The sequence below is a fragment of the Ahaetulla prasina genome, chromosome 2, assembly GCF_028640845.1.
Source record: "Ahaetulla prasina isolate Xishuangbanna chromosome 2, ASM2864084v1, whole genome shotgun sequence".
NCBI classification, from domain to species: domain Eukaryota; kingdom Metazoa; phylum Chordata; class Lepidosauria; order Squamata; family Colubridae; genus Ahaetulla; species Ahaetulla prasina.
In genome coordinates, this window is record NC_080540.1 from 8,288,995 (window position 1) to 8,308,953 (window position 19,959).

Here is a 19,959-nt window from a genome sequence, read left to right on the forward strand (position 1 = left end):
AAACAAGAAAGTCCAGTTGCCGCCTGAAAAAGCACCGTTGGGGCAAACATGACCTGGATGACTGCAAATCTCAACAAAACACCTGTTCTTAGAATTTGGGTGGTAAAGAATGTAAATTTTAATGCCATCGCTGGAGATTAATGTCTTTTGCTTGTGAATAGGCTGGCCCAGTCTTCCTTAATGAACACAAAATATCTGCTGGGGGCTATTAAGAAAAACTGAGTCTGCTTTCTTTAAAAGCATGTTACTCCATTTGTCCTTTAGGGCAATATAATATTCTGCCTCTTAATATTCCCCAAAATATTTCATTCTTCCGGAGGGGGTGTTTCCCACAATCCCAAAACTTTGACTGATTTCCTATAGTGCCCAAGGATTTAGGACACGGCAGCACCATCAGACCAGACACTCCAAGGGAGCCAGCTTCATTCCTGCTGGCCAGGGCTGCATCCAAGGGAACCCACAGCCCCAATTCATCCCTGAAGGAGGAAATTTTATATCTGAAAAAATGCCATGTGCTTCTGTAAATCTGCCTGCACTGAAGTCTCCATGAGGTCAGAGAGAGGGAACAATATGCATAGAAAAATGGGGTCTAAAAAAGAGCGGTTAATTGTCTGTATATGGTAGAAGAAATGTTTCAAAAGAAATATTTGTAAAAAAACAAAAAGGAAGACAGGAATATTCCACCAAAGCAGAAGGCTGAGTGAATACCTAGTTAACATTTTTAGAGCGGTATCCTGAACTGCCATTTTAATGCAGATTTAATAAAGTATGAATGGTGATAGTGGCCATTTCATCTATTAGCTCAGTTTCCATCCACCAGGTCCTCGACTTTCATAATGTCTGTTGGAACTGGGAGAATCATCAGGGAAGTCAGACAGACCCTGTATAATTGTATGATTTTCAAAAGTTATAAATCCACTGGCACAACCAATGGCTGCTTTAGAGGTTGTAAAGTTACAAGGGAAACCGTACCTTAATTGTCCAGTTTGAAATGTCCTAATTTTGATCTCTCAGACTGGCAACACTGGAGAAGAGCATCCCTGAATCTGAGAAGAATGCCAATCAACAGTTTAGTCATTCTATTTTTTTAACTCTGAATAAAGAAATGTCATTCTTTCATAGAATTTAGGATTGAAGTAAATAGCAATGCAACAAATTAAGAGGCAGAAGCATATAAAAATTTAAACTTATAATGAGGAGGGAAATGAAGCTGAAGAAGACAGATTGGTTATAGAGGTGCAGAATGCAAAAGACAGAGATTACAAGTAGATTTAACAGTTGTAGACTGTATGTGTGGAGACCTCACCACAGAAGAATTATTGAGAAAAGGGCTTTGTGTTACAATTTTATTAATTTTATTATTAAACTTATTCACTGTACATTTGGCAGTTTGAAGCCATTCTGAGTGCCTTGCCTTACGATTCTTAGCAATACTGACGTTACCTAATTTTTTCCTTGCCAAATGGTATTGATAGTTCTTATATTGCACAATGCATTATTAAAAATGAAAGATTTTCCTCCGTTCAATTTTTTCCTCACATCGCCACCACCAAGTGGATACAATAGATATGTCAGAGTGCTGCTTTCACTCAGCAGCCATCAAAGAGGAACAAGCAGGCACCTCCAAGAAAACGAGATCACAGCAGGAGTTGCTAATAAAGCTTTTAGATCCTATCATCAAAGCCAGGATCCTTTTTCTCCTCAACTTGATTTTCTTACAGCTCTTCTTCATCAGATTCATCTGCAAGGCCTTTTCATCTGAAATTTTACATTGCTTTTTTCATTGGGCCTTGTGCCTATCCCTACATGCCCCTCACCCATCGCATACTTACTTTTTGGAGACCTCCTGGAGGCAGCCATCATTTTCAGTGCACCCACAATCCCTTAATGCAGTTTCCACAGTGTTAAGGAAACAGAGCAGTTTCTTCCTCTCCCCACGTGACAATGACTCAGAAGCAGCCGCCATTTTGGCCCTGAGGCAGATGTAACAAAATGGCAGCTGCTTCCACAAGTGCATCACATGGCCCAGGGTTGAATCTTAGGCACACTGAAAATAACGGCTGCTTCCAGGACATAGCCAGGTGGCCCTGGGATGCGTGTCCTGGGCTTCTTCACCATCTTGAGGTTCAGAGACCTTCAAAGGTTATGGAGGAGGAAGCTGTGAGGCCTGGTGAGATGGGAGTCAGGCCTAAGACCTGTGGGGACACAGCAGGAGAGGAAAAAAGCCTTTGGGGGCCCAGTGGGTGAGGAAAAGGCTTGTAGAGACCCTGTGAGGGAGGGAAAGGCCTGTGGGGACTCTATGGGGAAGGAAACACTTATGGGGACCGCGTGGGAGAGGGCAAAACCTGGAAGGATCCTGTGGAGAGGGAAACAGAAAAATAAACAAAAACAAAAATATCTTTATCAAATTAATATTTTCCATTTTTTCTCTCCAATCACAGCCTACGTCTGAGATATATTTCAGTAAAATGAATCAGGCTGGAGCTTAATAGTCAATTTCTCACCTACACTTCCAATGACAGATCAAAAATGAAATTTAAGCCTTCTTTAAACTCATCAACTTTTGCCTAATGTGGATTTCCTTGACTTTCTCTCCTATGTGTAAACCTACATTACTTATAGGTCATTTGTATGCTTTCTCTTCTGTATGTATCCTCTGGTGTCTCACCAGGTTAAAATGGTGACTTTTCACACAATCCACACATTCAAAGGGTTTCTCTCCTGTGTGGATCCTTTGGTGTGTCACCAGGTCAGAACAGTAAGTGAAATTTTTCCCACACGCTGGACACTCATGTGGCTTCACTCCTGTATGTATCCTCTGGTGTCATTCAGAGGTTTTCTCTCCTTTGTGAGTTATCTAGTGTATCACCAGGTTGGAGATCCAACTGAAATTTTCCCCACAATCTGGACACTCGTGTGTTTCTTTCCTGTATGAGTCATCTGGTGTATCACCAAGTGTGAATTCTGACTAAAACTCTTCCCACAATCAGGACATTCAAAGGATTTCCCTCCTGTGTGGGTCCTTTGGTGATTCACCAGGTTGAAATTGTGACTGAAACTTTTCCCACACTGTGGACAATCGTGTGGCTTCATTTGTGTATAAGTCCTCTGGTGTACCAGTAGCAGGGGTGAACTCCAGCAGGTTCTGACAGGTTCTGGAGAACCGGAAGCAGAAATTTTGAGTAGTTCAGAGAACAGGCAAATACCACCTCTGGCTAGTCACAGACTAGGATGGGAATGGAGATTTTGCAGTATCCTTGCAGTATCCTTCCCCTGTAACACCCACCAAGCCACGCCCAAAATTGAATTGCACCACTGATTAGTGGATCAGAATTCCGACTGAAACTTTTTCCACAAATCTAGACATTCACATCGTTTCTCTCGTGTGAGTCCTCTGGTGTTTCACCAGTTTTGAGTTCTCACTGAATTTTCCCCCACGAACAGGACATTCAAAGGCTTTCTCCCCTTGTGTGAGTCCTCTGGTGTTTCACCAGGCTGGAATTCTGACTGAAATGTTTTCCACAAATACGACATTCAAAGGGTTTTTCTCCTGTGTGTGTCCTCTGGTGGTTAACCAAACTGGAATTGAAACTGAAACTTTTACCACAATCAGGACATTCAAAGGGTTTCTCCCCTGTGTGAGTCCTCCGGTGTTTAATCAAACTGGAATGGAAACTGAAACTTTCACCACAATCAGGACATTCAAAGGGTTTTTCTCCTGTGTGGGTTCTTTGATGGTTCACTAGGTCATAATTCTGACTGAAACTTTTCCCACAATCAGGATATTCACAGCGTTTCTCTCCCGTGTGAGTCCTCTGGTGTTTCACCAGGCTGGAATTCTGACGGAATCGTTTCCCACAAAAAGGACATTCAAAGGGTTTTTCTCCTGTGTGAGTCCTCTGGTGTTTCACCAGGTCATAATTCTGACTGAAACTTTTCCCACAATCAGGACATTCAAAGGGTTTCTCTCCTGTGTGAGTCCTCTGGTGTATCACTAGGTTGGAATTCTGACTGAAACGTTTCCCACAATCAGGACATTCAAAGGCTTTCTCCCCGGTGTGAGTCCTCTGGTGTTTCACCAGGCTGGAATTCTGACTGAAATGTTTTCCACAAATAGGACATTCAAAGGGTTTTTCTCCTGTATGAGTCCTCTGGTGGTTAATCAAATTGGAATTGAAACTGAAACTTTTCCCACAATCAGGACATTCAAAGGGTTTCTCCCCTGTGTGAGTCCTCCGGTGTTTACTCAAACTGGAATGGAAACTGAAACGTTTCCCACAAGCAGGGCATTCAAAGGGTTTTTCTCCTGTGTGGGTTCTTTGATGGTTCACCAGGTCATAATTCTGACTGAAACTTTTCCCACAATCAGGACATTCAAAGGGTTTCTCTCCTGTGTGAGTCCTCTGATGAATCACCAGACCTGAATTCTGATCGAAACCTTTCCCGCAATCAGGGCATTCAAAGGGTTTCTCTCCTGTGTGAGTCCTCTGGTGTATCATTAGGCTGGAATTCTGACTGAAACGTTTCCCACAATCAGGACATTCAAAGGCTTTCTCCCCTGTGTGAGTCCTCTGGTGTTTCACCAGGTCACAACTCTGACTGAAACTTTTTCCACAATCAGGACATTCAAAGGGTTTCTCCCCTGTGTGAGTCCTCTGGTGTTTAACCAAAGTGGAATTCAAACTGAAACTTTTCCCACAATCAGGACATTCAAAGGGTTTTTCTCCTGTGTGACTCCTCTGATGAATCACCAGGCTTGAATTCCAACTGAAACGTTTCTCACAATCAGGACATTCAAAGGGTTTTTCTCCCGTGTGAGTTCTCTTGTGTTTAACCAAATCAGAATTCCAACCGAAACGTTTGCCACAATCAGAACATTCAAAGGGTTTCTCTCCTGTGTGAGTCCTCTGATGAATCACCAGACTTGAATTCTGACTGAAACCTTTCCCACAAACAGGGCATTCAAAGGGTTTCTCTCCTGTGTGAGTCCTCTGGTGTTTCACCAGGCTGAAATTCTGACCGAATCGTTTCCCACAAACAGGACATTCAAAGGGTTTTTCTCCTGTGTGAGTCCTCTGGTGTTTCACCAGACTTGAATTCTGACTGAAACCTTTCCCACAATCAGGACATTCAAAGGGTTTTTCTCCTGTGTGAGTCCTCTGATGAATCACCAGACTTGAATTCTGACTGAAACCTTTCCCACAATCAGGACATTCAAAGGGTTTTTCTCCTGTGTGAGTTCTCTGGTGTATCACTAGGTAGGAATTTGCAATGAAATGTTTCCCACAATCAGGGCATTCAAAGGGTTTCTCTCCAGTGTGAGTCCTCTGGTGTTGAACCAAATTGGAATTCTGACTGAAACTTTTCCCACAATCAGGGCATTCAAAAGGTTTCTCTCCTGTGTGAGTCCTCTGGTGTATCACTAGGTAGGAATTTGTAATGAAACGTTTCCCACAAACAGGGCATTCAAAGGGTTTCTCTCCTGTGTGAGTCCTCTGGTGTTTCACTAGGTAGGAATTTGTAATGAAACCTTTCCCACAAACAGGGCATTCATAGGGTTTCTCTCCTGTGTGAGTCCTCTGGTGTATCAATAGGTAGGAATTTGCAATGAAACGTTTCCCACAATCAGGGCATTCAAAGGGTTTCTCTCCTGTGTGAGTCCTCTGGTGTATCACTAGGTGGGAATTTGCAATGAAACGTTTCCCACAATCAGGACAGTTATATGATTTCTTTCCTGTGGGCATCCTCTAAAGTACCATCAGGTTGGAATATTGCATGGGAGCACTTATAGGGCTTCTCCTGTGTGAGTCCTTTCATGAACCACAAGGGAGCTAATCTAAATGGATTTCCTCCAGCGTGGATCCTGTTATGCATAATCTCTGATTTGCTATATTTCTCCACAATAGGCATATCTATGGAGCTTTTCCACCACTAATGTTCTTGAAGAGGTCAAAAATACCTGTGAACAATTGTTGCATGGAGTTTTAATTCAAACTACTGTATTCTTCCTCACAGGGCAAGGCCTGAATTACTTTCTAGAGACCTCCGTTATTGTCTACCTTTTGTGAATATCTAATTGTCTTTTTCCTCCTCACTCATTTCTAGTTATTTCTCTCTATCTCTAAATGAAAAAAATAATCTCCTTTGACCTTTTCATGTAATCTATTGTTGAGTTCTGCATCCTCTACTTTTTCCAGTTTGAAATCTCTTCCTGGTTTTTTCCCCTTTGTCTCTCATCAGCTGGGGAGAGAGAAGAATTGAGTGCTTTTCTGAAGGCTCAATTTGCTTTCATTTTCAAAGTTGCTGGTTATTCTCACTTGTCCGGAGTGCTCTTATTGGTATCCTCTTCATCTGTAAGATTTAAATAAAAGTGTAAGTTTAAAATGGTTGCTTTATAAAATGGTTGCAGAAGATGTGAAAAAAGTATACAAGTAAAAAGCAAACATGCCACAATGCTGAAATAGCTTCTAATGTTAATTATGATTTATTTGACTCATTGAAGATTACTGAGATACAAGTTCATGAAATAGACTTGTTGACTTGGGTCAATCACATATTCTTTATACTGCAATTATTGAGTAGAATCTCTGTAACTCAGATAAATATTTTACCAAATATGCTATTTCTTTTTCACACTTTAAATGTTATAACTGAAACTATAACAGATGGACATCTCTAAATTTATATGGCAAGGGGAAAAAACCCAAAGATTAAATAAATTATTGCAAGGTGCTAAGGAAAGACATTTGAGTTTTCCAGATTTAAAACTGTACTTTCATGCCTGTTGTTTTCTGGCAAAAAGAGTGAGTGACTGTCCAAAATAAGAGGTTCCTTGAGATTGACAGGCATGAAGAAAGATTTTGATGGCACAGCTCTTTATGGTATGATAAGGTTAAAGCATATGTTGATTTTAATCATCACTTTGTTAGACATGCCTCCCTTTTTGTGTGTCTCCCCAGGAAGTTTTTTTAGAAAAGAAATGGCGAGGCCAGACTCGTGGACTTATGGTCAAATAATATTGTTCAGTTATCATGACCCTATCCTCAAATCTAAAGAGGAGTCGGAATCAGAAGGATGTTTGCCATTGACTTATATATTTACAAGTGAAAGAAAGATTTGAACTAGACAAAAAGGGCTATGGATATGATTTTGAGAAAAATGAATTGAAAATTGAAAATGAATTGTTGAACATATTATTGCTAAGGTTTATAAACTGCTATTGAAATGGAACGCCAGTCCTGGGATCTAACTTTTCTTTTGGATCTTCAGGGCTGCCAAATTTAGTGCTGGGAAATCGGGAGGGGGGATTGTGAGCTGGATGAGATATATAGCCATAACAACGTTCTTTTCTCTGGGACTCAACGACGTTCAGCCTGCACCTGGACAGGCGTCACTGGGGGATGTCACCAGTTGGGACGGTGGTGATTGGATCGTATGATGAACATGTAGGTGCAGGGAATGGAACTGTGACTTTCTTTTGGGTGGGGAAAACCAGAAGCTTTCAGATTCGGGTTTTCCCAGATGTGCCAATATGACATTTTCAATAAATTGGAACTTTGAGGAACTGCCTGACTTGGAGTCTTCATTGGTTGAGGTTGTTACCTTGAACCATGACATTAAACTTGAGGAATGAGTATGTAAAGCATTGTATGATTCAGTGGGCAAAGAACTTTGGATGTAATATAATGCTTGGACACTGGAAGAATATAACAGAATTACAGAGTTGGAAGGGACCTTGGAGGTCTTCTAGTCCAACTCCCTGCTCAGGCAGGAAGCTCTATACCAAATGGTTTTATGATGCTGGTATCTAACATTGAAGAAATTCTCAAGAATGTAGAGAGGCACCTTGAATGTTGGAAATGTAAATAAGTGATTTTATGATTTATGGTGGACATGTGACAAAGAAATATTGTATTAAGATTCACATCTTAATACGGAAGATTCTTAAAGAGAAAATAATTATAAATACCAGAAAGTTTTCTTTTAGTGGATAAAGAACTTGAAAACAAATGAAACGTTGATGTTATATGTGTTGTTGTCATCAAGAATATTTTCATTCCCTGATTGAATGAATGGCTGCAAAACCTGTTGGAGTAAGGAGAGATGGCTAAATTGACTGCTTTGATTAAAGAAAAGAACAGGATTTTGTTTCTACATGGAAACTGCTTCTGGACTTTGTCCGTGAGATAGAAAAAAATGAAAGTTTGATTTTCGGTTTTGTTGAATAGATAGGTTTGTTGTTATAGAAGTGGCTAGTTTATATTTTCATATAAAAGTAAATAGTTGAGGTTTTATGTTATTATCCTACAGCACCAAAAGTGTCAGAAGACAATGCTTTTCTTTTTCCTTTCCCCTTTCTCCTACACTTTCCTCTCTTCCTCTCATTTTTCCATTACTTTATTTCTTCTTTGCACTTCTGTATTTTACGTTTTGAGGAATTAATAAAATATTTGTGTAAAACCAAATTCTTAGCACTTCAGTTATTATGAAATATATCTAGATGTGCTGGGGATGGATTATACAATTGTAGATAGATCCATACAGAGAGAAGTACAAAAACACACACCTACAAATATTAAATATGTGGAAAATCCATGTGTTTTCAGCCTGAAACCCAAAATGGTTACAGTGAAAACTTCTGTGCTAACTTTAGAGATGTGGGGGCTTTAATGGATAAAATGATGGCTAAACACTCTGCAAGATTGGAAGCACCAGTTTTGCATGCTTAGTTCCAAGTAAGGACAGAAAAAACTGTCCACTACCACTCTGGTGACATTCCTATTGAAGCAGTCCTCACTTACTGACTGCATTTGGGACTAGCATCTGTGTCACTAAGCAGCCTGATCAGGAAGCATGATATCACATGACAGGGTCAACTTACATCTGTTCCTGTGCAGTTGTTAGGCAAATCACTGTGGCAATTTCACTTGACTGTGGCTTCTAACTTGCTGCTGGCATCCCCAATGATTTTGCTTGACAAGAATCTAGCTGGGAAGGTCACAAATGGGGATCCCGAGTGTGGGATGCTGAAACCATCATAAATGTGCATCGGTTAGCAGAACCCAAATTGCTGCAACTCCTTTTCTTCCACCTTCATAACCACAGGAACTGATGACTTGTTCAGGTCATTGCACAAGTGGTACAATGAGCACTAATGTGTGGACCAGATGTATATCTGCCTTTACTGTGCCATTGCAACTTTGAAGGCTCAGGAAACAAATAGTAAGTGAAGACTACCTATGCAACTGAACATCCCAAAGGTTCTCAAAACTAATTTTAAAAAAGTGCTGGATTAAACACAGTTGAACCTGATTAATACATGGATGGGGAACCAATAGGAAATCAAATGCTTGTTGGCTAGATATTTGAAATAAAAAAAACCAAAAATCCCAGAAGAGATTTCTGGGGATTTCCAATATTATTGCAAAAAAACCCAAACCCCAGCAGGTCGATAACAGAACAACAGAGTTGGAAGGGATCTTGGAGATCTTCTAGATCTAGACCAATCCCCTGCTCAGTCAGGAGAGCCCATATCATTCTGGATAAGTGGCTGTCCAGTTTCTTCTTAAAGGTTCCTGAGGAACCTGACAACTCTGTGGTGCAAAAGATAGAGGAGATAATTAGAGGGTCAGCTATACTGGATCCTTAATCCTTTGAACAGGAAGGTTTGTTTGAAGAGAAGAAATGAAAAAGCAACCAAAATGCTGGGGGCTTGAGGTGAAAACATATGCTTGAGCAGGGGGTTGGACTACATGATCGCCAAGGTCCCCTCCGACTGTGTTTTTCTGTGTTCTATTCTCTATTCTAGTTGCTTCTCTGCTTCGACGCTGCGGAGGAAACCCAGCAGCCTTTCCTGCTCCCAGCCTCTCCTCCAACCGGTCCTCCACTCACCCACCAGCTGCCGCTTCGACTCTTGGAAGAGCCCAGAAGCTCCTCGGCCACCTCCTTCCTCCCGTGAGCGATCCGCTGGATCCTGCACTCCTCTCCCCTCCCTTCTAGCAATGCAGTACTTGATGGTTTTAACTCCTTAAAGCTCAACCCCCGATGCCTCCACTTACTGTAGCGACGGCTTTCTAGGCGCCGACGCTGCCCATCTGACCGCCATCTCCCGATAGGAGGGGGTAAGACAGGCGCCTCCCGTCTCTACCTAGGAAGGCGTTTGCAAGACGTTTCCACCGATTCCATGCCATCCAGTCATTTTCCACTATTCCGGACATTATTCTGGATGAATAAGTGTTGGAAGGGACCAATTCTCCAAGCAGGGGAGCCTCTGCTATTCCGGACAAATGGCTCTGCAGTCTCCCCTTAAAAACCTCCAGTGATGGAGCAGCCACAACTTCTGCAGGCAAAACATTCCATTGATCAATTCTTCTCACTGGCAGGAAGTTTCTCCTTAATTCTCGGTTGGGTCTCTTTCTGATATGTCTCCCTCTGTCCCTTCTTGTCCTACTCTCAGGAGCTTTGAAGAATAGACTCCCCCCCTCCTTTAAATTTAAGTTTTAAACTTAAGATTGCAGAAAATATAACAGAATCATCAGTGCTTGGAATACTTTACCTGACTCTGTGGTCTCTTCCCATAATCCCAAAAGCTTTAACCAAAAACTTTCTACTATTGACCTCACCCCATTCCTAAGAGGACCATAAGGGGCGTGCATAAGAGAACAAACGTGCCTACCGTTCCTGTCCTATTGTTTTTCTTTTTCTTCTTCATATATATACATATACATATATATATATATATATATATGCTTATGCCTCCTAATGTTTACTCATATATATGTTTATACACTATATAATCTTTTTTGTATGATACTTATATATATTGTTGTGACAAAATAAATAAAGCTTTAACCAAAAACTTTCTACTATTGACCTCACCCCATTCCTAAGAGGACCATAAGGGGCGTGCATAAGAGAACAAACGTGCCTACCGTTCCTGTCCTATTGTTTTTCTTTTTGTTCTTCATATATATACATATACATATACATATACATATACATATACATATACATATACATATACATATATATATATATATATATATATATATATATATGCTTATGCCTCCTAATGTTTACTCATTATATAATCTTTTTTGTATGATACTTATATATATTGTTGTGACAAAATAAATAAATAAAATAAAAATAAATACAATTTCTGTGTCAGCCCAGCTCAATTGTGGTTGTATGTCAAGGATTACTTGTAGTGTCTTTTGATCTACATTCTTGCACAGCCTCAAGAATTGCTCTGAGCAACCTTCCCAATTTCCAGAGGTAGATTTCTGCCTTGATTATTCTGTGGCAGGCACCTTGTGCAAAATCCATGGGAAGAATGCCACTCAAAACCGATCCAGTTTAGCCATTCTAATTTTTTATCTCTGGATAAAGAAATGTCATTCTTTTATAGAATTTACGACTGAGGTAAATAGCAATGCAACAAATTAAGAGACAGATGCATATAAAAAATTAAACTTATAATGAGGAGGGAAATGAAGCTGAAGAAGACAGATTGGTTATAGAGGTGCAGAATGCAAAAGACAGAGATTACAGGTAGATTTAACAGTTGTAGCATGTTAGAAACCCACTATATGTCTGGAGATCTCACCACTGAAGAATTGAGAAAAGGGCTTTGGGTTACAATTTTATTAATTTTATTATTAAACATATTCACTGCACATCTGGCAGTTTGAGGCCATTCTGAGTGCCTTGCCCTAACATTCATAGCAACACTGACGCTACCCAATTTTTTCCTTGTCAAAAGCTATTGATAGTTCTTATATTACACAATGCATTATTAGAAATGAAAGATTTTCCTCCATTCAATTTTTTCCTCACATCGCCACCACCAAGTGGATACAATAGATATGTCAGAGTGCTGCTATCACCCAGCAGCCATCAAAGAGGAACAAGCAGGCACCTCCAAGAAAACAAGATCACAGCAGGAGTTGCTAATAAACCTTTAGATCCTGTAATCAAACCCAGGATCCCTGTTCTCCTCAACTCAATATGAATCTGCAAGGCCTTTTCATTTGAAATTTTACATTGCTTTTTTCATTGGGCCTTGGGCCTATCTCTACACGCCCCTCATCCATCAAACACTGAACTTTTGGAGACCTCCTGGAGGCAGCCATCATTTTCAGTGCACCCACAATCCCTTAATGCAGTTTCCAGTGTTAAGGTAGCGAAACAGAGCATTTTCTCCCTCTCCCCACGTGACAATGACTCAGAAGCAGCCGCCATTTTGGCCCTGAGGCAGATGTAACAAAATGGCAGCTGCTTCCACAAGTGCATCACATGGCCCAGGGTTGAATCTTAGGCACACTGAAAATAACGGCTGCTTCCAGGACACAGTCAGGTGGCCCTGGGATGCGTGTCCTGGGCTTCTTCACCAACTCGAGGTTCAGAGATGTTCAAAGGTTATGGAGGAGGAGGCTGTGAGGCCCTGTGGGGGAGGGAATTAGAATTAGAATTTATTTGATTTCTATACCGCCCTTCTCCCAAAGGACTCAGGGCGGTTTACAGCCAACATAAAAAACAATTTTATAAATAGATCTAACTCAATTTGGCTAACCCCATTTAAAACTATTAATAGAAAAATGATTAAAAAAACCAATTAAAAACCATAATGCATTAGGCCAACCCTGCGCGGTAAAACAGAAAGGTCTTGAGTTCACGTCGGAAGGTCCGGAGGTCGGGGAGTAATTGTAACCCCAGAGGAAGCTCATTCCAGAGGGCAGGAGCCCTCACAGAGAAGGCTCTCCCCCTGGAGATCGCCAGCCGATATAGTTTGGCTGACAGTACCCAGAGGAGACCCTCCCTGTGTGAGCGCACAGGTCGCTGGGAGGCTATTGGTGGCAGCAGGCGGTCCCATTAATAATCCTTTCCTTTGCCATAGAGCGCTTTAAAGATGGTAACCAACATCTTGAATTGCACCCAGAAGACCACCGGAAGCCAGTGCAGCTTGCGCAGGAGAGGTGTTACATGGGAGCCACGAGTAGCTCCCTCTATTACCCGCGCAGTCGCATTCTGTACCAGTTGGAGCCTCCGGATGCTCTTCAAGGGGAGCCCCATGTAGAGAGCGTTACAGTAGTCCAGGCGGGAAGTGACGAGGGCATGAGTGACCGTGCATAGGGAATCCTGGTCTATGAAGGGGCGCAACTGGCGTATCAGGCGCACCTGATAAAAAGCTCCCCTGGCGACGGCCATCGTATGTTCTTCTACCGACAGCCGAGCAACCAGGAGAACGCCCAAGTCGTGAACCCTCTCCATAGGGGCCAATGACTCAGCTCCAACAGTCAGTGATGGAACCAGCTGGCTGTACCGGGATGCCGGCGTCCACAGCCACTCAGTCTTGGAGGGACTGAGTCGAAGACCGTTCCTCCCCATCCAGACCCGCACGTCCTCCAGACAACGGGACATCACTTCAACAGCCTCATTGGGTTGGTCAGAGGTGGAAATGTACAGCTGAGTATCATCAGCGTACTAATGATATTGCACCTGAAAACCACGGATGATCTCACCCAGCGGCTTCATATAGATGTTGAACAGGAGAGGCGAGAGAACCGACCCCTGTGGCACCCCACACGTGAGGCGCCTCGCGGCCGACCTCTGCCCCCCTGCCAACACCGTCTGCGTCCGGTCAGAGAGATAGGAGGAGAACCACCGAAAAACGGTGCCCCTCACTCCCAATTTCTCCAGCCATCGCAGCAGGATACCATGGTCGATGGTATCAAAAGCCGCTGAAAGATCTAATAGGACCAGGACAGAGGAACAACCCCTATCCCGAGCCCTCCAGAGATCATCCACCAACACGACCAAGGCCATCTCCGTGCTGTACCCAGGTCGGAAACCGGACTGGAACGGGTCTAGATAAGACAGTTTCATCCAGGTACCGGGGAAGCTGTCGCGCCACCACACTCTTGACAACTTTCGCCACAAAACGAAGGTTGAAGAAAGGACGATAGTTCGATAAAATAGCTGGATCCAGGGAAGGCTTCTTGAGAAGGGGCCTCACCACCGCCTCTTTCAAGGCAGACGGGAAGACCCCCTCCATCAAAGAAGCGTTAACAATTCCCTGGAGTCAGCCTCGTGTAACCTCCTGTGTGGCCATTACCAAACAGGAGGGACACGGGTCCAGCAAACATGTGGTCGCATTCAGCCTCCCCAGTATCCTGTCCATATCCTCGGGAGCCACAGAATCAAAATCATCCCAGATAATATCATCAAGAATGGCCTACGTCATCCCACCTGGATCTACCCTATGGGAGTCCAGCCCATCCCGAATCTGAGCGATTTTATCGTGCAGATATTGTCCAAAATCCTCAGCACGACCCTACAAGGGGTCATCCCGAGCTCCCTGATGAAGTAGGAAGCGGGTCACCCTAAACAGTGCGGCTGGGCAGTTATCTGCCGATGCAATAAGAGCGGAAAAATACTCACGTTTCGCCACTCTTATCGCCACTAGATAGGTCTGAATATGAGACCTAACTAGTGTTCGATCAGATTCAGAACGGCTGTCCCTCCAATCACTCTCTAGGCGTCTTTTCCGGCGTTTCATCTCTCTCAACTCCTCGGAGTACTAAGGAGCTGGTCGAGAGTACGCCGGGTCAGAGGCCGCAAAGACCCGACTCGGTACAGAGCCCCTGCCGCCGCCCTTTCCCAGGCGGCGACTAGTTCTTCCACTGAGCCGTAAGCTAGGTCCTCAGGACGTGGCCCAAGCTCCATCAGAAACCTCTCCAGGTCCATCAGGCGCCTGGGATGGAACCAACGAATCGATTCCGTCTCCCTGCGGTGTGGGTTGGCGGTTCTGAAGTCGAGTTGAAGGAGCGAATGGTCTGACCATGACAAGGGGTTGATGACTAGATCCCCTAATTCTAGATCATTCAGCCACTGTCCAGAGACAAAGATCAGATCCAGCGTGTTTCCCCCGTTGTGAGTGGGACCATTAACTAACTGGGTCAGGTCCAAGGCTGTCATGGAAGCCATGAACTCCCGAGCTGTCGCCGATGACTCACCGACCGACGGCAAGTTGAAATCCCCCATAACCATAAGTCTGGGGGTATGAACCGCCGTCCCAGCTATCACCTCCAGCAGCTCGGGCAGGGCTGCTGCCACGCAGCAAGGAGCCAGGTACGTGATCAGCAAGCCCACCTCCATCCCCTGACCTCACTTCACAAAGAGAGACTCAAATCCGGCTATCTGCGGGACAGTGACCTCCCTCGGTTCCAAACCTTCATTAATAATAACCACCCCGCCCCTACCCCTACCTTGGGCCCTCGGCTGATGAAATGCATGGAAGCCCGGTGGGCACATCTCAATAAGGGGGACCCCCCCCTCTGTGCCCAACCAGGTCTCCGAAATACCCATCAGCTCCGCATCCCCCTCCTGTATAAGATCACAAATGAGGGGGGCTTTATTCAACATGGACCTGGCATTGCACAACATCAGCATTACATAACATCAGTTGCAGGTCCAGGCTCTGAGGATTCCAGCTACACGGGGAACGGGAAAAGTCCAAGGGACCGGAGTGTGCGACCGCTCACAAACAGCGAGCATGCACTCCCCGTACATGATGTGGCCCCCCACTTCCGCCATATCTGCCCCTCCCAATTACTGTGCCGATGGAATAACCCTCATGGGGTCGAGCCCCAGCGTCCTCCTCAACCCCTGAATCTATAACCTCTGTACCACAAGCTCTCGCAGGGCTTAGCCATATCCCCGATGGGTTTCCCCCACAACCCATCTTAACCCTCCCTCCCCTTAAAAGCCCATTAAAAGAAGATATTAAAAAATTCCTGAGTCTCTTCTTTGTCGCATGCCACCTCCCGGGATTCCAAAATCCGTCATCGAGGTAGGCCCTCGATAAAGTGGAGGGCCACTTCTGCGAGAGGGGGGAATCTCGCAGATCAAGAAGTTCCACTGGAGAGTATCTCATAATTCTGGTAAAGGTAGGTCAGTCTCATCCCGGTCAGACGAATAATGTTATAGCAAGGTCTCTGGTAGAAGCAGGACTGGATGACCAAAGTCCAGCTGGAAGACTGAAGGCAGGATGACCGATCCTCTGGGGTGAGCACCCTCTCAGGCACAGTTGAAAAATGTCGCTGCCACCGTTGTTATTACCCCCTCACTCCACTCCGATTCACGGAGGGGGTCGGGATCCGGGTCAAGCCGGCCCAGGACAACCACCTGGGCAGCGCCAGACCTCCAACAGCGACCCTAAACATGTCAGCAGGGCTCCATGGGAGATGCCACCATCGATGTCACCGAGAACGCTGTCGCCTCCACTGCCATCGTCGACCAATCCAACGCCCAGGCCTCCGGCGGGCCCATGGAGGAAAGAGGAAAAAGAGGAAGGCCGCCGCCGCCACCATCGGAGGAACACCGCCGCCGCTACAATCACAACAATGGCGCCGCCGCCGCCACGACAATCCCCAAACCTCCATGGGGCTCCATGGGGGGGCCGTGCGGGGAGGCCATGAAGGGCTCCATGTGGGGGGGGGCGTCGCCACTACAGCCCCCTCCACCATCGGCACCATCACACCACAGGAGAATGCCACCACCACCGCCAAAGGCCGAAATGCTGCCCCACCCCACCACATCAATGGGGCCGTCGCCGTTCGCCATTTGCCACCGTTCGCCACTCACCGCATACTCTCCGGCCTCGCTTTCGCCAGCCACGATCTTCTATGGGGTAAGAAACCCCTCTCGCGGCTGGCGAAGCGCTGCTCTAACTGGGCCGGGGAGCGAGGGTGTTTAGAACGGCCTCCCTGCTGGAGTCTGCCGGGAATAGAAGTCCCCATTCCTCACCGTCAATTCATAGCGTAGCCATCTTGGGGCATGTGTAGTAGCGTAGAGAAAGGCCTGTGGGGACTCTATGGGGAAAGAAACACCTATGGGGACCGTGTGGGAGAGGGCAAAACCTGGAAGGATCCTGTGGAGAGGGAAACACAAAAATAACCAAAAACAAAAACAAAAATACCACCAGACAGTACACCTTTATCAAATTAATATTTTCCCATTTTTTTCTCTCCAATCACAGCCTACTTCTGAGATATATTTCAGTAAAATAAATCAGGCTGGAGCTTAATAGTCAATTTCTCACCTACACTTCCAATGACAGATCAAAAATGAAATTTAAGCCTTCTTTAAACTCATCAACTTTTGCCTAATGTGGATTTCCTTGACTTTCTCTCCTATGTGTAAACCTACATTACTTATAGGTCATTTGTATGCTTTCTCTTCTGTATGTATCCTCTGGTGTCTCACCAGGTTAAAATGGTGACTTTTCACACAATCCACACATTCAAAGGTTTCTCTCCTGTGTGGATCCTTTGCTGTGTCACCAGGTCAGAACAGTAAGTGAAATTTTTCCCACACGCTGGACACTCATGTGGCTTCACTCCTGTATGTATCCTCTGGTGTCATTCAGAGGTTTTCTCTCCTTTGTGAGTTATCTAGTGTATCACCAGGTTGGAGATCCAACTGAAATTTTCCCCACAATCTGGACACTCGTGAGTTTCTTTCCTGTATGAGTCATCTGGTGTATCACCAAGTGTGAATTCTGACTAAAACTCTTCCCACAATCAGGACATTCAAAGGATTTCCCTCCTGTGTGGGTCCTTTGGTGATTCACCAGGTTGAAATTGTGACTGAAACTTTTCCCACACTGTGGACAATCGTGTGGCTTCATTTGTGTATAAGTCCTCTGGTGTACCAGTAGCAGGGGTGAACTCCAGCAGGTTCTGACAGGTTCTGGAGAACCGGAAGCAGAAATTTTGAGTAGTTCAGAGAACAGGCAAATACCACCTCTGGCTAGTCACAGACTAGGATGGGAATGGAGATTTTGCAGTATCCTTGCAGTATCCTTCCCCTGTAACACCCACCAAGCCACGCCCAAAATTGACTTGCACCACTGATTAGTGGATCAGAATTCCGACTGAAACTTTTTCCACAAATCTAGACATTCACATCGTTTCTCTCGTGTGAGTCCTCTGGTGTTTCACCAGTTTTGAATTCTCACTGAATTTTTTCCCACAAACAGGACATTCAAAGGGTTTCTCCCCTGTGTGAGTCCTCTGGTGTTTCACCAGGCTGGAATTCTGACTGAATCGTTTCCCACAAACAGAACACTCAAAGGCTTTCTCTCCTGTGTGAGTCCTCTGGTGTATCACTAGGCTGGAATTCCGACTGAAACGTTTCCCACAATCTCGACATTCAAAGGCTTTCTCCCCTGTGTGAGTCCTGTGGTGTTCCACCAGGCTGGAATTCTGACTGAAATGTTTCCCACAATCAGGACATTCAAAGGCTTTCTCCCCTGTGTGAGTCCTCTGGTGTTTCACCAGGCTGGAATTCTGACTGAAATGTTTTCCACAAATACGACATTCAAAGGGTTTTTCTCCTGTGTGAGTCCTCTGGTGGTTAACCAAACTGGAATTGAAACTGAAACTTTTCCCACAATCAGGACATTCAAAGGGTTTCTCCCCTGTGTGAGTCCTCCGGTGTTTAATCAAACTGGAATGGAAACTGAAACTTTCCCTACAAGCAGGGCATTCGAAGGGTTTTTCTCCTGTGTGGGTTCTTTGATGGTTCACCACGTCATAATTCTGACTGAAACTTTTCCCACAATCAGGACATTCAAAGGGTTTCTCTCCTGTGTGAGTCCTCTGGTGTTTCACCAACTCAGAATTCCAAATGAAACGTTTTCCACAATCAGGACATTCAAAGGGTTTCTCTCCTGTGTGAGTCCTCTGGTGTTTCACCAGGCTGGAATTCTGACGGAATCGTTTCCCACAAACAGGACATTCAAAGGGTTTTTCTCCTGTGTGAGTCCTCTGGTGTTTCACCAGGTCATAATTCTGACTGAAACTTTTCCCACAATCAGGACATTCAAAGGGTTTCTCACCTGTGTGAGTCCTCTGGTGTTTAACCAAGCTGGAATTCAAACTGAAACTTTTCCCACAATCAGGACATTCAAAGGGTTTTTCTCCTGTATGACTCCTCTGATGAATCACCAGACTTGAATTCCGACTGAAACCTTTCTCACAATCAGAACATTCAAAGGGTTTCTCTCCTGTGTGAATCCTCTGGTGTTTAACCAAATTGGAATTCAAACTGAAACATTTACCACAATCAGAACATTCAAAGGGTTTCTCTCCTGTGTGAGTCCTTTGATGATTGGCCAGGCTTGAATTCTGACTGAAACCTTTCCCACAATCAGGACATTCAAAGGGTTTCTCTCCTGTGTGAGTCCTCTGGTGATCCAACAGGTGGGAATTTGCAATGAAACTTTTTCCACAATCAGGACATTCATAGGGTTTCTCTCCTGTGTGAGTCCTCTGGTGTTGAACCAAATTGGAATTCTGACTGAAACTTTTCCCACAATCAGGGCATTCAAAGGGTTTCTCTCCTGTGTGAGTCCTCTGGTGTATCACTAGGTGGGAATTTGCAATGAAACGTTTCCCACAATCAGGACAGTTATATGATTTCTTTCCTGTTGGCATCCTCTAATGTACCATCAGGTTGGAATATTGTATTGGGAGCACTTATAGGGCTTCTCCTGTGTGAGTCCTTTCATGAATCACAAGGGAGCTAATCTAAATGGATTTCCTCCAGTGTGGATCCTGTTATGCATAATCTCTGATTTGCTATATTTCCCCACAATAGGCATATCTATGGAGCTTTTCCACCACTAATGTTCTTGAAGAGGTCAAAAATACCTGTGAACAATTGTTGCATGGAGCTTTGATTCAAACTACTGTATTCTTCCTCACAGGGCAAGGCCTGAATTACTTTCTAGAGACCTCCGTTATTGTCTACCTTTTGTGAATATCTAATTGTCTTTTTCCTCCTCACTCATTTCTAGTTATTTCTCTCTATCTCTAAATGAAAAAAATAATCTCCTTTTCATGTAATCTATTGTTGAGTTCTGCATCCTCTACTTTTTCCAGTTTGAAATCT

The 19,959-nt window shown here is 44.3% G+C and overlaps 2 protein-coding genes across 6 annotated transcripts in view; both read right to left on the minus strand.

Annotated features, from left to right (window-relative positions):
• Positions 1-19,959, minus strand: part of LOC131193100 (zinc finger protein 850-like) — an 87,263-nt gene that overhangs the window by 24,667 nt on the left and 42,637 nt on the right. Inside the window, exons 1-5 of one of the 5 annotated variants that reach the window (XM_058172921.1) lie at positions 9,892-10,052; positions 8,882-9,026; positions 7,970-8,085; positions 6,150-6,351; positions 973-1,046 (exon numbers count right to left, since the gene is read on the minus strand). The exons of 2 other annotated variants lie outside the window; for them this stretch is intronic. The gene's annotated coding sequence lies outside the window, so the exon portion shown is untranslated. 2 more of the 5 variants (XM_058172915.1, XM_058172918.1) reach the window with 2 other exon arrangements.
• On the minus strand, positions 1,057-19,502 carry LOC131189591 (zinc finger protein 850-like). The gene is made up of 6 exons (XM_058165779.1): positions 17,971-19,502; positions 17,469-17,621; positions 16,810-16,933; positions 16,648-16,733; positions 16,205-16,439; positions 1,057-5,747 (listed from the first exon to the last, which is right to left on the minus strand). Exons 1-6 carry the CDS (start codon positions 19,500-19,502, stop codon positions 3,450-3,452), a joined length of 4,428 nt encoding a protein of 1,475 aa, XP_058021762.1. The 3' UTR covers positions 1,057-3,449.

Coding starts and splice junctions, on each gene's coding strand:
- LOC131189591 (XM_058165779.1), bottom strand. CDS start 19,502: ATGCCAACAGGAAAGAAATCATATAACTGTCCTGATTGTGGGAAACGT. Junction 16,934..17,468: donor TCAGTTGGATCTCCAACCTG/GTGATACACTAG, acceptor CCCTCTCCACAG/GATCCTTCCAGGTTTTGCCC. Junction 5,748..16,204: donor GTTTAGGGTCGCTGTTGGAG/GTCTGGCGCTGC, acceptor ATGGTACTTTAG/AGGATGCCCACAGGAAAGAA.